This window comes from Aotus nancymaae, unplaced genomic scaffold, assembly GCF_030222135.1.
Source record: "Aotus nancymaae isolate 86718 unplaced genomic scaffold, 86718_ANA_hifiasm-v0.15.2.pri h1tg000059l, whole genome shotgun sequence".
Lineage (NCBI taxonomy): Eukaryota > Metazoa > Chordata > Mammalia > Primates > Aotidae > Aotus > Aotus nancymaae.
The window spans coordinates 59,171,796-59,190,519 of NW_026988473.1; the positions used below are offsets into that span (position 1 = coordinate 59,171,796).

An 18,724-nucleotide genomic window follows, 5' to 3' on the forward strand; every position below is an offset into this window, starting at 1 on the left:
CACTGATATCCTTACTCCCCCCATATGTTCTGTTAGACCAGGTGGCAGGTAAGACTTAGAAAACTGAGGTGACTTTAGGAAGACCCAGCAGAGCAGGAGATGAGCACTGATCAAGAACCAGGGCTGGGGCTGGGGCAAGGTGATGTGGTCAGTGATGCCAAAGATAGAAGATGGGATGGCTTCAGCCCAGGAGCAAACCATGGGCATAAAGTCCAGTGGTATCTGGTTCGGCAGCTTTCCAAGGCCATAGGGCTGAGAAGTGGTGGGAGAGGGACAGGAGAAAAGTCTTTGGCAGTCTCCAGAAGTGGATGCCAGGAGCAGGCCGGAGCTGGGGCCACAGACAAGGGAAGAGAGCACCCACTCAGGACAAGGGAAGAGAACACCCAGTCATGAGTCCCATCGCCAGTCCAGGGCAGCAGAGCAGCATTTCTTCGTCTTTGTCCTGCCATGGGCTTATGAGACAGAAATGAAAGCACAGCCAGCATCCTCTGTCACAAAAGACCTTTAATGGCCTCCTATTTATTGTTCTTTTGTTCATTTGTTAGAGTTGAATAAACTATAATAACTCATCTGACATAATAAGAATGCCACCGGTATAACAGATAAACCTGGCAGGTGGTCCAGGAATGAGAGTGGCACAAAATAATCACTCAACACAAGGGCCACAGACCTGGAGACTCTTCCCAGCCATCTCTCACTTCCGCCCCAGGACACAACCCATGCAGGCTCCCATTCCATAGGAAGAGGCAGGTCCCACAGCATCTGCGGCTAGACCTTAACACTGAGCAGAGACGCCCAGGAAGACGGCACTTCCTATACTAGTTCCCAAGTGCTCTGTCATCTACCGTGCAGATCAGCACCACACCCCAAGTTTGTGAGGCACCCACCTCTCATACTCACCACCTCATATGACCACCATATCCACCTCTCCTATGACCCTTGCAGTTGTCCCAGGGAGGTGGGAAGAGCCTGACACTAGCCCCATTTCACACACAGGGAAACTAAGGACACACTCGGACTAATGTAGTACACCCATGTCATGCGCTTGCTGTGCCCTGAGCTCCACATTTTCACCTAGAATTCCCTGGGGTTGGTGGGTGGGGGGCAGGGCAGGCAGGATTTTGTACCAAGGGCTGGTCCAGGTCTCACCAAAATGTCCAGGATTCCTGGGGGAATCCTGCCATCAAAGGAGGGACTTTTGTCATAAAATCCTCCCTGAGTCTGTCTTTTATGTGAGCCAAGATTTCCATCCATCTGGCTTTACATAAAGATGAATTTAACCCTAGCCTCTCTCTCCATCACCCTGCTTCTCCTGCTATCCATTGGGCCTGGGCCAGGAAAGTGGGGTGCCACACAGGGATGCAGACACAAGTCCTCGGCGGGGGATTGAGGCTGTTTCCTTGCTCCGGAGCTCCCCAAACTTCATGGGCCAATATCGGGGTCAAGACCCATCCCCACTGAGCACCAGTCCCCTGTCCAAATCAAACCTTGGCCAGAGCTTCGGGGTGGGTTGGCTAGAAAAACCATCGTGTGTGTGTGTGTGTGTGTGTGTGTGTGTGTGTGTGTAAATGCTTGGGCCTGGGTCTGTGACCCAAGTTCCAACACAAAGACACTTTGTACTGGAATGCTGGAGTGCTGGAGCCATTACAACGTGAACAGCAAGAATAGAACCTGTGCTTGCTGGTCTAAGATCAAACTTCAAGATGGTGGTTTGAAGTTTTGCTTCAAGGAAAGCTTGAAAATGAAATCTCAGTAGGCAAGACATAAAAGCAGAGTTGTTCTGGTGGAGGTGGAAATGGGAGGAGGGCTGGAAACCTATCCTTTGCCTCCACTCCCATCTTCCCACCTTAGCAGCCCCTGACAAAGCTCTGTGGAATACCAGGGGTTCCACAGCACCTGGTTTGAAAACCCCTGTGTCAGTGTCTACAAACCATGGGTCCCATGGACCTGTGCTTTAACTTCCCTTTTGGGGTGAGGAGTTGGGAGCATGATGAGGGGAGGATGTTTCCCCTTCAACAGAGCCTCTCTTTGAAGCTGCTGTGCAGTGACCCTGTATGGAAGAGGCAGAGATGGGGATCCTGCCACTTTAGTCCAGGAGGGAGGGCAGAAGTGATGGAGCTGCCTGGGCCAGGAGGACACAACACTAGGCCCAATTCAGGCCATATACATGAGGGTTCAGGAGTCTGTTTTGGTCCTTATTGAGTTTAAAAAATATCTGTACCAGAACAGGCATAGGCCTATGTCCATGAGACCCCATAAGAGTATAAGAGGGTCGGGCGCAATGGCTCACACCTGTAATCCCAGCACTTTGGGAGGCTGAGGCGGGTGGATCACGAGGTCAAGAGATCGAGACCATCCTGGTCAACATGTTGAAACCCCATCTCTACTAAAAATACAAAAAATTAGCTGGACGTGGTGGTGCGTGCCTGTAATCCCAGCTACTCAGGAGGCTGAGGCAGGAGAATTGCCTGAACCCAGGAGGCGGAGGTTGCGGTGAGCCGAGATCGCACCATTGCACTCCGGCCTGGGTAACAAGAGCGAAACTCCGTCTCAAAAAAAAAAAAAGAGTGTAAGATCAGGACCTAACTCCTTCCTCCTGGATGGGTGGATGGAGAGCATCCATCCCCAGTGAATGGCAGAAGAGAAGCCGCCACTCTGGGCTGCTGACACCACTGGGGGATAGATCCCCTGCGGCTCAGCTCTCAGGGCAAAAGGCTTGGATTTTCCCTGGGCCCGAAGCCCTCCCAATGTCACCGAGAAGCTGTGGTGGCTCCAGTTGATCCTGGAAGAGGCCTTACACTTTCAAGGAAGGAATAGGCAATTTCTATTTCTCCTTGCCCTTAGATTTCTGCGGTGGAATAGTGGTGGTTTCAGCTCCCTGAGCCTGGGAGCTGGAGGCGCTCTTTAACCTGGGGTCAGAGCCAAGACCTCTTGGCCTCTGTGGGGTCTGAGAGATGGAAGATGTGAGTGACACCAGGCCAAGGAGGGTCCAAGATGTTCCCATCCATCAATCACTGACAACATCCATGTCTTCCCTCTGTGTCTTGGTTGCTGGGACCGCTATTTTTGGGCATGATATTCCTGAATTGTGTCTACTCTCAGCTGGGTCATCAAAGCCAAACTGGCTGTATCTCATTCTGGTTGACATCTGCCTACATGAGAAGCAGGGCAAGAGATGAAGACTGGTGGGGAGGGCTCCTCCTGCAGCAAACTTCCTGTGTGACCTTGGGCCATCCCTGCAGTGGCAGGGCCACACCTCTGCAGCCATTTTCAATGTACAGAGCCCTGACCGCTGACTTTCATCTCATCTGGGCCTCATAACAATTCCTGTGTCAGGCAGGGAAGGGATTACAGTCCTATTTTACAGTTAGGGAAACTGAGCCCAAGAGGTCGAGTAGCTTGCCCAAGCCCCCCAGGTGGTTGGTGACAGCCAGGACTGAGAGGCAGCACTGGGGACTTCCAGGACATAATTCCTTTGACTGCACCATGTGGGAACCAGCTTGTCAGGGACTCTCCCACAGAACCAACAGCCAGGTGAACCCACTCTAGCAGGTCTGAGCTCTGAGGCTGAGGAGGGTGCAGCCAAATAACTCAGTCCTCTTCATGGGAACTCAACTCTTCCCCTGGGTGGAATGCTGAAGAGGTCCAGCTGGCCCTCTGCTTGGTGGGTTTTCCCTGGGGCTTGCTCTTCCTTCCTGCCCAGACCGGTGTCCACATGCCACCCACAGGGAGCGCTGCCAAGTCCCAGTGAGGGATGACTTTGCCAGCGCAGGCCCCAAACGCTTGGCACAGAAACCACCAATACTGTGGGCTGGTGCCTGGGGGCCAGTGAGTCTCCCCCACCCCTAGTTTCACTTCAAGGTCTCACCTGGGCAGGCTGACTTCAGAATGGAAAGGGGCTCTGCAGAGCAGCGCTCACTCGGCCATGTTTGGAGGCTGGGAGACGGTGTTTGGAGCTGACCAGAAGCTTGGAAAGATGACCTGGGCCTTCCTCTCCAGGAAGAGGCTGAAGGAAACACAGCCTCTTTGGCCTGTGCGTCCCTCGAGGCTACAGCACATGGCCATGCAGCAGGGCACCTGACCATGGGACAAGGGGTGCCAAAACCTAACCTGTGTGTCACTCACAAAGCTGCACGGTCTAGTGTGGGTCTGAATCCACCCAGAAAGGGCACCGTCTTCTAATTCACATCAAGGCACCGTAGGGACCAGCAGCCACCAAGAGCCCTAAAGGGACCTGCCCTCTATTACTTCCCCCTACAATGTTCCCCTGACCACGGGCTTCCTGAGGATAGGGGCTGAGACTGACCCATCTCTGTGTCTCCCGCACTTGGCATAGAGCTGAGTCATAGAGCTGAGCAAAGGATGGTTAGGCTGGATTCAACTAAATTTGACATTGCCTTGTGCAGTCCTGGCTTACGGAGAAAAAAAAAAAGTGCTCTGATGCTTTCCTGCAGGTGGAGAAATTTGCTACATAACACTAGGCTAAACCCAAAAGAGTGAGTGTCATGTTGAGGTGGAGAGGAGGCTCGGGAAACCAGCCTGACAAATCTTTTCCATGCATGCGTTAGGAACAGGGCAAGAGTTCTGCAGGAGAGGGGTCATCCCAGACACTAAAGGGTCTTGTGTCAGCCCCAAAGGTTTCAGAGGAAGACACTGGAGGGCGTATGCTTGCCATGTATTGCTCCAGCATTTCATCAGCTCCATGCCTGCTCAGATGAGATGCAGCCTGCCTAGCAAGCTCTGAGAGGGGCTGAGACATCTGCTGCTAGGCCCTCAAGACTGGCCTGGGGAGTGCCACTGCCCCCAGCTGACTTGGTTCTGGTCTGGGGAAGAGAGGTCCCTTGGGTTGAGTGGTCATGAGACTCAGAAGGTGCCCTGCCAGGATTGTGAAACGGGTGATTTCACCATGGGAAATAATCACACTGCCTGCCCCAGGAGGTGCTAGACTGTAAAGGATTGAGATCCCACTTGTACAAGATATTTTTGTCTCTCTTTTCAGACAAGTATGGGACAGAGATGAAAGAGAGCAGAAATTGAGGAAAGAGCTCTTGTCCTGCTAATCAATATATTTGCTTGGATAAACCTCGGGGTGTCTGCGTCCACAGGGGGCTGTGAGGTACTGGAGGCCCTATCGCAAGCCTCTCAGCTAAGCCTCAGCAAGTACATGCTCTGTCCCTCCTTGAGCAACTCATACTAGCTATGGCCACAGCCTGACATCAGTCCCTTCCCAGTCCTGGGCACGGGGTGGGGTTCAGGGCAGTTGGTACTCCATAGGGCCCTGTTACCTCTGAGGTCCAATAAGTCCCCTCTGGAGGCAGAGAGACCAATCTGCAGCTCTCGCTCCACTCACCAGACCACGAGCTCTAATGTTCACAAATTCTTGGTGGCTGGAGCTAGGAGGGCCCATTGCGATCATCTGGTCAAGCTCTTTGCTTTACCAAGTGAGAAACTGAGGCCCAGAGAGGGGAAGGAACTTGTCCAAGGTCACACAGCAAGTTATTCTCAAAGGCCAGGCAAGGAGGATAACTCCTAACACTTTCTACCTCATCTCCCATCTGACCTCTTGCCCCAGGAAATGCCCCAGGTCTTAATCACACCAACACCAGTGTGTGTGTACTGGGTACCCGTGACACTGGGAACTACTGGAGGTCATCAACTCCCCAAGAAAAGAGGGGGCTTCTTTGCCCCAGCAGCCTCCTTCCCTTTGGGTGAGGATATCTCAATGGATGCTGCCAGCTTCTGGGGTAGGACCCCCTTTGACTGTGGCATGGTGGCCTCAGGCTCTCTCTCCCAGTCCGCAGGGTCAGTCCAGCCCTGGGGAATGGCAGGGGGAAGCAGGAGATACTAGTGGCCTCGGCCCCCACTGGACCCCCAGCCTTGCTTCTTGCATGACCATGTGAAGTCCATAAGGAAGGGACATAAGACAGACTCCCCTCTCCCCTCCCCCTGCCCCCATCTCCGAGTGCCCCCAACTTTGGGAACTCTCCTCAGGAGCTTCAGCTCACTCTGCCGGGGGCTGGTGCTTGCTGAAGACCCTCTCCCTCCCTCCCTCTGCCTTTCTCTCTGTGCATGTCTCTAGACAGGCCCATGCACATGAAATACAAGGTAGCCAAGATGTCACATCCTGACAGTACTGAAATAGGCTTGGGTGAGTCCACGCAGCTTGCCTCAATCTAGGTAACTGCTGGTAGGAGTCAGTCCAGTTGCTTTTCTGCACTCCTGGGGTCTACGAACTTTCACCAATGTCACTATCAGACACGGGGAGACCGGATGGGAAGGCGGGTAAAGGCGGAAGGTCTTTGGTGGGTCAGAACTTCAAAAAGGCATTGAGAATCTGTCCACAGTTCTTCCCCTCCCAGCCAGAAGGAGGTGGCCTTCAATGCGTCATCTTTTAGCTGCCAGAACCGTGTTAACCACCTGGGACTGTGGACATCTTCCCTCGTGTCTTGAGCCCTCATCCCCACCCCTCCAAGCCCTCATGCCCACCGCACGCATGCCCCATCCTCCCCTGTCTGCTCCCCATCTCAAGTCCAATTCCAAGGCCAGAGCCCCGGAAGCTTTTCTGGGAGACAGCATGAAACAAAGGGGAGTTGGGAGGTGACGGCAGAGACGGGGTAGAGCCGGAGCGCTGTGGTCCTGTTGGCATGGTGACTTGGGGCCAATCCTGAGCCCAGAGGTTCATCACCGTGATCCGGAAGGCCACGGGGGTCCCCTGGTAGAAACTGGAAGAACAAAGAGGAGGAGAAACCAGAATGGGAAGAAGACAAATAAGCATCCGAGTGCACGAGAGTGGAGCTGGAGCCGCGTGGAGGCAGGGCCAGCCCGTCTATCTGTTGTTGAGCTGTGGAGAGCCGGTACCGTCCTCCTCTTCCTCCTTGTCATCCTTCATGCCTTTCAGTCTCTGACGGGCAAAGTCCTCAAATACAATGTCGTCATCACTGGTGGGAGAGACAAGGAAAACGTGGTGTGTTTGCAGGGGCAGGGAGAGTAGGCTTATCCAGAGGCCCGGCCAGATGTGACTCAGAGTGTGGCTCTGGGGCCAGGGAGGGAACCACCCTCTCTGAGGTCTCTGGCCTTTGGGGCTGACCGTGAGCAGAAACGCCTGCCTGGCTGGCACATGTAGATGCCACCTGTGGCAGTGGGGGCGGTCACATCAGGGCTCGGGCCAGTCATAAAAGGGGCAGAGAGGGGCATGAATTTGACTCTTGTGCCTGAGGGCTGGAAAAGTAATCCGATTCTTTTTTTTTTTTTTTTTTTTTGAGACGGAGTTTCGCTCTTGTTACCCAGGCTGGAGTGCAATGGCGCGATCTCGGCTCACCGCAACCTCCGCCTCCTGGGTTCAGGCAATTCTCCTGCCTCAGCCTCCTGAGTAGCTGGGATTACAGGCACGTGCTACCATGCCCAGCTAAATTTTTGTATTTTTAGTAGAGACGGGGTTTCAACATGTTGACTAGGGTGGTCTCGATCTCTTGACCTCGTGATTCACCTGCCTCAGCCTCCCAAAGTGCTGGGATTACAGGCGTGAGCCACCGCGCTCGGCCGTAACCCGGTTCTTTGGGAGGTGTGGGGAGCAGTGTGGCTCTGTAGCCAGAGGAAGGACTTATTCCCACTGCGAGAGGCCAGGCCACCAGCAGCTTCACAGCATGTTCTGAATCCCCCAAGAATAGCCCGGCAAATGCCACCCTACCACCCAGACAACTACCCTTAGGAAGTATTCCTGTTTCTGGACAGAAAGGAGTGGTTTGGCTTAATGGAAGAGAAGACCATGAAGAATCTTTCTCCCAGGAAGTGTCAGCTCAGATTCTATCATGGGGAATCCTGGACAGGAGAAGGATGGGGTAGGAGGATGGTGAATCCAAACAGGAGGGCAGAGGACCTGTTCGTGAGGAAGGGGGAGACTTGAATGGGGTTTCAGGACTGAGGACTGCCTTCAAGAACAGCAAGCCCCTTCCATCATTAAATACGTCCACTTAGGGACCTGCAGGGGTCCAACCAGGTCCCCTGCCCAACAGGGTTCAGCTAGTGCATGGGGCATGCTCATGGGGTGACTTGAGACCCCCACACCCCAGATTTCTCCTGGGGGACAAGGGAAGATTGGCTTTGGAGTTGGAGCAAGAAAGCCGCTTGGCCCTGGAGGTGGTCCACACAGTCGGCCCAGGTCCTCCCCCTCTGGCCACTGTCCGATGACTCGATGGCCTTTGACCGCAGGGAAATCCACATCGATTGGTCCTCAGGAGTCAGAAGCAACAAGATCCCCAGTCCCCTGCCCACCCCACAGCCTGATTCCACTGATTGGCGTGGGCAGGGCAGGAGAGCCGAGCCCAGGGCCACGGACCAGCCCTGTGTGAGCCGAGCAGGTGCTGTGGATGGACGAACAGACTGACGGACGGACGTGCAAGGACGAGGGAGGAAGACAGACCCCACCAAGGCAGGAGGAAGAGGAACAGGCACGGAGGGTCCTTCAAGTCACATGCAGGCAAGCGGGTTGCTGAAGAGGCGAGCAGAGGCGGCTCTCAGCAGACGGGGTTAGACCAGTTGCTCCTCAGGGATTAATAAGCAAATGAGCCCCTCCACCCTGTGCCCCCCCTCCCGCGGCCCGCCCACCCGGATGTCTGCAGGCAGGGTTCGGCTTACTTTGTGTCAAGTTCTATGAGATTGGTATCTACTGGCGTCTCGTTCTCTGGAACTAAACACAGGGCAGTGGGCAGGACGTCCAGGGGTTAGTGAGGGATAAGCACGGGGCGAGTGGGCACAGGCCCCCACCCTGGGGCAACCAGACTAACGTGAGGAGGGCGAAGGAAAAAGGGGACTGGAGAAGGGAGGACTCGTTCTTGGTCTTGAAACATCCCAAATTATCTGGAAGGCAGGGAGGAGGGCACCAGGAGGGCCCCAAATGCCCACTGCAGCCCCAGAAGAGCAGAAAATCCTCTAGACCTCTGTTCCTTTTGACAGGTCTCCAACATGACTTAGGTTAATTCCCTGCATGCATGCCTTTCACCAACTCTAAGACAATTTTTTAAAAATTTTCCTTCACATTTTAACATCTCTGAACTTGGAGCGTCTTACCATCGATGGCATTTTAACATCTCTGAACTTGGAGCATCTTACCATCGATGGCATTTTAACATCTCTGAACTTGGAGCATCTTACCATCGATGGCATTGCACAGTTTAGCCATGGAAATTCTTTCCCAATCGTACCTACTACAGTGTTGTCTCTCTCTACTGAAAGTCTCGGATTCAATAAAATATGACCAATCTGGTATCACTTGAAAAACATGACAGGCCAGGCGCAGTGGCTGAGGCCTGTAATCCCAGCACTTTGGGAGGTTGAGGTGGGAGGATCACCTGAGGTTAGGAGTTCAACACCAGCCTGGCCAACATGGTGAAACCCTGTCACTACTAAAAACACAAAAATCAGCCAGATATGGTGGCAGCCTCCAGTAATCCCAGCTACTTGGGAGGTTGAGGCAAAAGAATCTCTTGAACCCAGGAGGCAGAGGTTGCAGTGAGCTGAGATCGTACCACTGCACTCCAGCCTGGGCAACAGAGAGAGACTCTGTCTCAAAAAAAAAAAAAAAGAAGAAGAAAACATGACAATGGTGTGTCCAACAGTCATCTTATCCATGCAGCCCCTTCCCCTACTTCCAAACAGGACCCAGCCCATGCCTGAGTGCAAGATAGAGGCTCAAATCATGGCCAATGAGCTCCCCTCTCCACTCCTGGCCTCCCTCTCCCATGGGGAACAGGAGCCATGCCTCACTGTCTCCTGGTAGGGTCAGAAGCAAATTTAGTTCTGGATCCCACAAAAGATCTGGGGACCTGAGAAAAGGGTGACTGGGCTGAGGGCAAACCCGGGGCAAGGGGTGGGTTACAGGGTCACATGGCAGCTGCTGGAGAACCCCCACCCCAGAGACCCACAGATTCTGCTCACCTTCCCGATGCGGGGGTTCCTCTTTGGGCTTGGGGTGCATTAGGGTGAAGGGCAGTTCCACGGCCACGTCGCTGAAACAGAGACCCAGACCCAGTGAGCCTTGAGCAGACTCGCGGGCTGTGGGACTCAATGCCCTGCCAGTCCAAGGACTGCGGAGGGTTTTGCTGTCAGAGGAGGTAGATCCCAAAGATGCCCTCCAGCCCCAGTTCTGCCACTCAGAGCCTCGGTCTGCCTGGGAGCTGGACTAGGAGACTTCCTCTGGCTCCAAAAAGAAATGGAAGCCTCCCCTTTCCTGAGAAGGCTCCCTGGGTTCCCACGGGCTGGGAGGAGGCCAAGGGGTGGGCAAGGATTGCCCAGGGCGGCATGTACCATGGTCACTGGGGGGCTCCAGAGGTGCCCTGGAACCCTGCCCACCTCAAATTGCCACAGCCACCTCACCTCCCCTGACATTGCCTTCCCAGCTTCCAGGTTGGAACCCCTCCTACCCTGACACCATCCCATCTCCCAACACATCCAGCGCGCTCTTGTGAAAGTGCTCAGGTGACCCTAGCCCCCCTGAAATCTGGATGAAGCACTGTCGAGGTCAGTTTAGTCAGGTTTAGGATGGCCCCAGGGCCAAGGCTGTCCACACTGTGGGGATGCAGGGGAAAGTGGTCGGGAAGACCCAGCCACCAGCCAGTGCTACTGATGGGGCTATCTCTGTGTTTGGCCCTGACGGACAGAATAAGAGCAGGTCTTCACATGGTGCTGACCCTGTGCCAAGGATTACTGTAAGCCCCTTCCATAGAGTAACTCATTTAGTCTTGGCTGGGCGCGGTGGCTCAAACCTGTAATCCCAGCACTTTGGGAGGCCGAGGCGGGTGGATCACGAGGTCAAGAGATCGAGACCATCTTGGTCAACACGGTGAAACCCCGTCTCTACTAATACAAAAAAATTAGCTGGGCACGGTGGCGCGTGCCTGTAATCCCAGCTACTCAGGAGGCTGAGGCAGGAGAATTGCCTGAACCCAGGAGGCGGAGGTTGCGGTGAGCCGAGATCGCGCCATTGCGCTCCAGCCTGGGTATCAAGAGCGAAACTCCGTCTCAAAAAAAAAAAAAAAAAAAAAAAAAATCTTGCCCAAGGCTACGCAGCTATTAATGGTAAGTGATAGCGGATTCTGGCTCCATAACCACACCCTTGACCACTGTGTGACAGTCGCAGGATTGAGACTAACAAAAGCAACCCCGAAGGCTCCTCTCGGCCTGGGGTGGCATCACCCTAGGAGACCCCCCAGTTGTGAGTGCCTCCAGGCACAAGCCACATCTCACTGATCTTCTTGCCCAGAGCCCAGTTGGGAAGGAGAAAGGGAAAGGGAACGTAGTGGTCAGAGGCACAAGCTAGGCAACTAGAAGGGTCTGCTCCGCCAGCCTCGCCACTCTCTGGTGCAGCATTCTGGCTTTGAGTCTCACCGAGCTCAACTTCGAAACCGGGATAACAACGCCTGTCTTCTAGAACCACTGGAACTTCCTAGAGATGAGGCAGCTAAAATGCTAGTTTAACTTCACAGTTTAACTGTGAAGCTTGACCAGGCACAGTGGCTCATGCCCATAATCCCAGCACTTTGGGAGGCCAAGGTGGGCAGATCCCTTGAGCTCAGGAGTTCGAGACCAGCCTGGGCAACATGATAAGACACCATCCTCCACCACCCGTCTCTACTAAAAATACAAAAATTAGCTGGGCATGGTAGTGCACACCTGTAGTCCCAGCTACTCAGGAGGCTGAGGTGGGAGGATGGCTTCCATCCAGGAGGCAGAGGAGGTCACAGTGAACCAAGTTTGCACCACTGCACTCCAGCCTGGGCAATAGCATCAGACCTTGTCTCAAAAAGAATAAAAAAATAAATAAAAATGTGAAGCTTGTGCCGGCCAGAATCATTACTTCCCCCAGTGGGAACCTGGGGTTTTATAAGGCTGTCAGAACTATCTGGCCTTTTTTTCTTCCTTTTTTTCCTTTTGCTTTGGGGACTACTTCAGAATGAAGCTGATGGAAGACCAAGTTTGCCAACATTAGGGAAAGAATCTGGACCTTAGCCTTCTACCAGGCCAGGAACGATAAGGCAGGGGGCACATCTGATTCCTCTCCGGGACTTTGGCACTCAGCACCAGCCTGGGCACCAGCCTGGGTTGAGGAAATCCTTGCTGAATGATATTGAACTGAATTGAATTGAATGCATTTCACCTGTCAAATTAGACTAAGATTTCTTAGGATGAGCCACATTGCCATCTTGTGACAGAAGGCCAAACTGCTGTGTGTAGGGTACATACATGTTTGGAACCTAAGTGCATCGAGCTGGCTGCAAGGAAGCTGTGTTTACAGAAGAGGATCTCCTAAGGACCTCTCCTTAGCAACACTTGGCCAGCAGCAGCTCATTCTCATTAGTGCAGAAGTTTGAAAGCCATGAAGTCTGCATTTCTCCAAAAGCTCCTATAATTCAGGTGATCGGTAATTCAGACAGCCCTCTTGGGGGCCACTCCCTGTATCGATGCAATCAGGCTTTGCTCTCTGTAAAGGTCCCTGTCACTCGGGTGGGATGGAAGAGCAAAGTGAGGTTTGTTAAAGAGAAACGGTGTCTCCCAGCCCGCACCTGAACCTGGCAATCTGAAATGACCACCAGGATTCCTTCCAACCCAGTGCCCTGTGATTCTGGTCAGTCAAGCCAATGGGCTCCAGGCCCTCCAGGAAGGTGGGTGAACCAGGTGGAAGGGAGGAATTTACCTGGATGCAAGATCTCCCAACAGGCTGGGTGGGTCAGAGGAGGCAGGAGAAGTGGTCAGGAGAGAGTTCAGAGAGGAAGAAAACAAAAAGCACATTCATTCACCACTTCTGCTGCCCCCCAGATAGAGAAGACCCATGGGACACACTCCACCCGCCCCCCCGCCCCACCCCGCACAGCCCTGACTGCTCATTCAGGGATACGTGGAAATGGCATTAGCGCTGCCCTGGGGGACTGGCATCTAGACCCAGCTCAGCAAACCCCCTGAGCCGCAGGATCCTCATCTGTAAAGGCAGTGTGAAAATCAACCCTGGTGCTCACTGCCCCAAGGGAGGCCGGGCTATCTAAAGGCAGAGGGAAGGACTCCAGGGTTGCCAAGAATGTTTGAGAGACTGTGGGTCCTGAATGGTCACCAGACACAGCATTTGGGATTTGTAATTTTCAGGTGTCCTATTATATAAGGTCAGGATTACACACTGCCACCTGCCAAGAGGCATTCTTCTAATAACCAAGGAGACCCAATGTCTAATGGGATTTAGCTTTTCAATCTTTTCATGGAAATGCATGAACTAAGTCACACACACACAAAAAGAGTAGTTTCTTTTTTTTTTTTCCTCCCCAAGCTTCCACTAAATTACGCTCCAGGGCAGGAAAGTCTGGTCCACTGCTGTGATCCCAGCCCATGACCTGAGTTAGGGGAGGAGACTTCAGGCAATGTTTGGGGCACTGTTTGGGCCTGTTTCACCATCTGTAAAATGGGAAAGCTAGCAAATCCCCAATCCAGCTGTGGGTTCTGAGCCCTTTTAGCTGCTTCCTCAGAAAATCAGCTTGGGCATGCATGCGGGTGGGTGTTATGCCCCAAGGTGTGATGAGGGATATGGCACTCTAGGGGACCCCACAGCATAGACTCTGAGGACTCTGTCACCTGGGCATGGCCAATCCTCAGCGCAAGCCCAGACCCAGGATAGAAGAGGAGTTGAAGGAGAGAGAGAAAGAGATGGGCAGGGGCTGAGGGAGGGGCTGAGGGCCAAGGATGGAAGAGAGGGAAAGTGGGCAGGGGAGGAGAAAGAGGAACACAGAAGAGGAAGAGAAGGGACAGGAGGTCCTCCTCCAAGGTGGATGCAGCTGAAAGGACAGCAAACAGGCAGAATGGGGCAGGGGGCTGTGGGCGTCTGGGACGCTCCCCTCTGCACCAGGGGTCTTGGCCTGGGCTAGAGCACTCACCCGCCCCGAGACACCACCAGCTTCACTTTCACTTTGTAGGAAACAATGATCCCCAGGATCTCACGGTTGGCGCCTTCCCTCAACCTGCAAAGTGGCACAGGGGAGCCGGTTCAGGGGCCTCGAGGGGTGGGCAAGACCCTGCAGGGGTGGGTGTGCTGGGGGGCAGTGGCTGTCCATCCCCCATCTGGCTGGCCTCTCAGCCACCATGTCCAACAGAGCCCAGTGTGGGGCCCAGTGGAAGTAAGGAAGGCAAGCTATGCCATTAGGGAGCGGGGACCCAGAGCCCCAGTTGCACGTCTGGCTGTGAGGTTCACTCGCTGTGTGGCCATCTTGAGCCCCTCTCCCTGCCCAGGCCAGCGTCCCCACAGTGAGGGCCGGGGCCAGGCTCCTCCTCCCCTCAGATGGACTCTGCTTCTCTCAGCAACCTATGGGCAGAAAGGGCCAGATGGGAAGTTCACAGAAGGCGAGGCAGCTGGGGTGGGGTGGGGACCGTCAGGGGAGGACTTCTCCGTGGAGGTGGTGCCTCAGCTGGGTCTTGAAGATGGGTAGAGTGCAAGCCAGGGTGGAGACGGGGCAAAAAGCTTCAGGTAAGTGGGAGGCTGTGCAGTTGCTGGGAAGAGAGCTGAGTCTGTGCTGGGAGTGGAGGCTGCTCTAGATGCAGGCCAAAGCCCCACTGAAGGACCACACTTGCAAGAGGGAAAGATGGCAGCCCCACACACCAGGGCACTGCTGGAGTGGAGTAGCCTAGAGGTGTCTGTGATGACCGTGCAGCAGGAGTGATCAGAGGCCCTGGGGCCCCTGACTTGGAAGGTCACCCCATGTTGGGTCTAACTCAGCTCACCACCCTGGTCTCTCCTCAGGGATACCCCATCTGACTGAAGGCATTGGGTCAGAAGCCGCCACCTCTTGCAGGAAGCCTTCCCAGGTTGCCCTTCCCCAGGCATGGTAACAGAGCCCAGCACTGCCTGAGTGAGCTGACCTAGTGGTCCATCTTAGTCCCTCGGTCACCCCTGGATAGGGATGGGAGTAAGGAGGTAGCTTCCCTGATAAGTCAAGCACCTGAGGACAGGCCCTGGACAAGGCTGGGGAGAGGGTAGCCTGAGTCTTGTCTTTGAACTGGGGGGACTAAGGAGGGTGAAAAGCAACATGCACCAGGATCCCAGGGCTAGACGGGCAGGTCCTCACAGGGTGCTAGAGGCTAAGTTCGTGTCTTCATGCTTGAGCTTCCCGTCCAGGGCGAGGCCCCGCTTCTCGCGGTTGTTGGCCAGGAAGGGGGTCAGTGTGTAGACCTTGCAGAATGTCGAGCTGGGTGCCACAGTGTCGCTGGAAAGAAAGGAAGCAGCTGTGGAGCTGGCCCTCCCCAGAGCCAACCTCCGCCCTGCTCTCCAGCCCAGCAGAACATCTAGTCTGTCCCTGCTCCAAGCCTCCCTCTCCTAACCTCTATCCCCCACAGACACAGGGACCACCTGGGCCAGCCCAGCTCCGGAGACCACTGCCACTCAAAAGAGGCACATCCACATTCTATGCACAAACAGGACTGAATCTGGGATATTCTAAAAGATTATCCTGGTCAAGCAGCACAGTGCTAAAAAGCACATTTATTTAAAAAATTACAGCCACAGCAGGCACAGTTGCTTATGCCTGTAATCCCCACAATTTGAGAGGCTGACAGGAGGATTGCTTGAGGCCAGGAGTTTGAGACCAGCCTGGGCAACAGAGCAAGTCCCCATCTCTACAAAACATTTTACACATTAGCCTGGTATGGTGGCGCACACCTACTTGAGAGGCTGAGGCAGGAGGATCACCTGAGCCCAGGAGTTCGAGGCTGGCTCTAGTAAGCCAAGATCGCACCACTGTACTCCAGCCTGGGCAACAGAGCAAGACTCTGTCTCTAAACAAATCTTATTTTATCTTATTTTTTGAAACAGTCTTGCTCTGTCACGCAGGCTGAAGTACAGTGGTGCGATCTTGGCTCACTGCAACCTCTACTTCCCGGGTTCAAGCGATTCTCCTACCTCAGCCTCCCAAGTAGCTGGGATTACAGGCACGCACCACCATGCCCAGCTAATTTTTGCATTTTTAGTAGAGATGGGTTTTCACCATCTTGGCTAGGATGGTCTCAAACTCTTGACCTCAAGTAATCTGCCCGCCTCAGCCTCCCAAAGTGCTGGGATTACAGGTGTGAGCCACCGCACCTGGCCCTGTCTGTAAACAAATTAAAAAAAAAATTATAGTGACACACAAGCCATAAATGAAGCTATTTGGGCACTCACATACCCACCATCTAGGCTCAACAATGAAAACTTTACTTGCTTTATCACATCCATCATGTATAGTGTGTTTTGACTGTCCAGTGTTTGCTTGCTTTTGCTCTATCCCCCATCCTTTCCGACGAGAGAGCTGACATGCAGCAGATAGCGAGCAAGCCTTGGAGTCGGACGACCTGTGTTCCAGCCCCAGCTTTGCTGCTTGCTAGCTTGCAAGTCACATCTCTCTAGCCACTTCCTCCTCAACCCACTGGGGCAGCAGCAACCCCAGCCCCACAGGGCTTCCTGAGAAGTAAACAAGTCTGTGAGTGCCAAGGCCTACCCAGCCACCCCTGCTGGGATTTGTTATGCAGACGCTGGCACCATCTGCAGGGGTTGGGATGTTCTGCCCTTTAGGGATTATATGTTACTCTGTTCTAGATCACTTCACTTTACCATCTGGAATCTATGCCTCATGGCTCTGATGTTTTTAAAAAAGAACAACAGTGAATATCAAAAATATCCAATAACCAGAGAACGCTTGATCTCATCATAGCATGTTCACCTATAGGACATTAAAAACTGTTTCCAAGACCATCTAGTAACATTTTTTAAAAGTTTTAGGTTGCGAAAAATGCTGATTGGAATTATATGTAAACAAATACACATACACAGTAAAAATTACATCAGATGTAATTGCCCCAAGAAATTACTTGCAGGGCCAGGAAAAAGAGGGCGTGTGTCTTTAAATGGGAGCATTTACTTCCTTTAGGTAAGTAAAGATGTTTCACTTGAGATCTCTCCTCTTGCCTTAACTGCCAACAAGCTTGGGACAAAATTCAGTCCACACTCAACCACAGTAGCTCTCCTCAAATCTAGATTTTTTTAAATGTGTGTGTATAATTAGTCTCTACACTCCCACACACAACCCCTTTACCCAATGAGCTGGATTACCCCTTTATCAGACAAGAAGAGCTCTGCGCCCAGTGCCTTACCTACTTTGCCCTGGCCACCAGGAAGCTCAGAACAAAGTATTTCCCTTTAACCTAGGTTTCTTGTACAGCGTAATTATTTTCTCTCCCCAATCCCGATCCCCTTACATTCATTAGCTCGTGTTTTGTCATTCTAGTTTTAGTGGGTCTCTTCCTTGATTGTAGCTAAATCAGGTGGATGGTTTCTAAAAGGCTCTTTGGGATCATCTACTCTGAGTGGCAAGGAAGTCTGAGGCCCAGCCCTCTGCCAGGTGAAGAAGAGACACCTGGACTGTAACAGGACACCGAGAGCTTCTTTTTCCCACCCAATCCCACATGTCCAAGGCCAGATGTGTGCTCACTTACTCAGCCTCTTCCATGGCAACAGGGCACTTGTACTGAGCTGTGTTGAAAAGGCAGATGTCTGCATACTGGCGCACTGGGGAGGGAGAGGAATGAGGTGGAGTGAGTCTGGAATGCAGCTCCCATGGAGTCTCTCAGGCTTCCTGGGGTTGGGGATATTCAGCCCCAGGCAATGGCCAGAGGCCACCAGCGGGGACTTCTGCCTGAGACTACCTCTGTCTTCCATCCAAAGGGTAGCCCCAAAACACACATATTTCCTTCCATAACCGAAGCCTTCCCCTCAAGGACAGCTTTGCCCAGAACCCAAGAAACTAAAGAGAAGAGGTGGCTTAAAGAGTAAACTCATTACCTGGCCAATAAGCAGCCTGCCTGACCCGCCTCAAAAGCGGGGCCGTGTGGCTCAGAGCAGGCCCTGGGCTTCAGTAGCTATTTATTATACAAGGCTGTTAACAAGGGAGACCCTTCAGCCACCCCCAGCCCACAGGAAGATTGCCTCTCCTGTCCCCTACGCTGACCATCTGCCTGATCAAGGCCACATAGTTAGTAAGGGGTACCTGAGATCTTGATCTTCTTCACCATCTTGTTGGTGTTGTTGGTGACGTGGACGTTGACGCTGATGGGTTCTCCATGGTAATAGATCTGGGGGGCATAAGAAGGGATGGCTGGGAGGATAGCAAGGTTCTAGGGAAAGAGGAGGGAGAAAAGCCCCCCATGATCTTCTGGGGTTCCTCAGACCTTGGGTATTCTGACATTTGCCTTAAGTTCATCACCCACTTCCCATTGCTGCTAAGGTGGCATGAAAGTCACCAAGCACACTAGCCTTTCAGTTCCCTGGAGGGACCCTTGAAAGATAATGGAATTGGAAGGTGACAGTCCTGGGCTCCAGCCCTGGCTTGGCCACCAGTAATCACATGAGAAAAGCAGTGCGACCTGGGGTAGGTTATCTAAGCCTCAGGGTCTCCCTCTGTGCAATGAAGAGGTTGGACTAGGTGATGTCTCAAAACCCTGCCAGCTCTAAAATCTGTCCACAGAAGGATCTGGAAGAAGCAGGGAAAGGTGAGGAGTGGCTGACCAGCTCCCTGAGGGAGCCAGCTCTGAATCCCTCCCAAAAGGCCTTAACTTGCATCTTGCCCAAGGCACGTGCCTTCGGCCATGCCCCGAGAAGCGGGGGTGCCCACACCTCACGGAAGGGCCAGCCCAAGCTCACAGCAGGCGTCAGTCAGCTGGGTTTGAA

General features: G+C 53.3%; 1 protein-coding gene across 7 annotated transcripts in view; it reads right to left on the minus strand.

Moving 5' to 3' along the window:
- Positions 1-486: 486 nt before the first annotated feature.
- ARRB1 (arrestin beta 1) overlaps positions 487-18,724 on the minus strand; it is a 96,756-nt gene continuing 78,518 nt past the window's right edge. For 5 of the 7 annotated variants that reach the window (XM_012469652.3, XM_012469654.2, XM_064365298.1 and 2 more), the window contains exons 9-16: positions 18,045-18,129; positions 17,494-17,566; positions 15,096-15,233; positions 13,911-13,994; positions 12,689-12,712; positions 9,934-10,004; positions 8,635-8,686; positions 487-6,938 (exon numbers count right to left, since the gene is read on the minus strand). In XM_012469652.3, coding sequence (XP_012325075.1) covers positions 6,827-6,938; positions 8,635-8,686; positions 9,934-10,004; positions 12,689-12,712; positions 13,911-13,994; positions 15,096-15,233; positions 17,494-17,566; positions 18,045-18,129 — 639 coding nt within the window. In that variant the 3' untranslated portion in view covers positions 487-6,826. Of the gene's footprint in view, positions 6,939-7,235; positions 8,489-8,634; positions 8,687-9,933; positions 10,005-12,688; positions 12,713-13,910; positions 13,995-15,095; positions 15,234-17,493; positions 17,567-18,044; positions 18,130-18,724 lie in introns of those variants that run through there. The other 2 variants (XM_012469655.3, XM_012469651.3) reach the window with 2 other exon arrangements.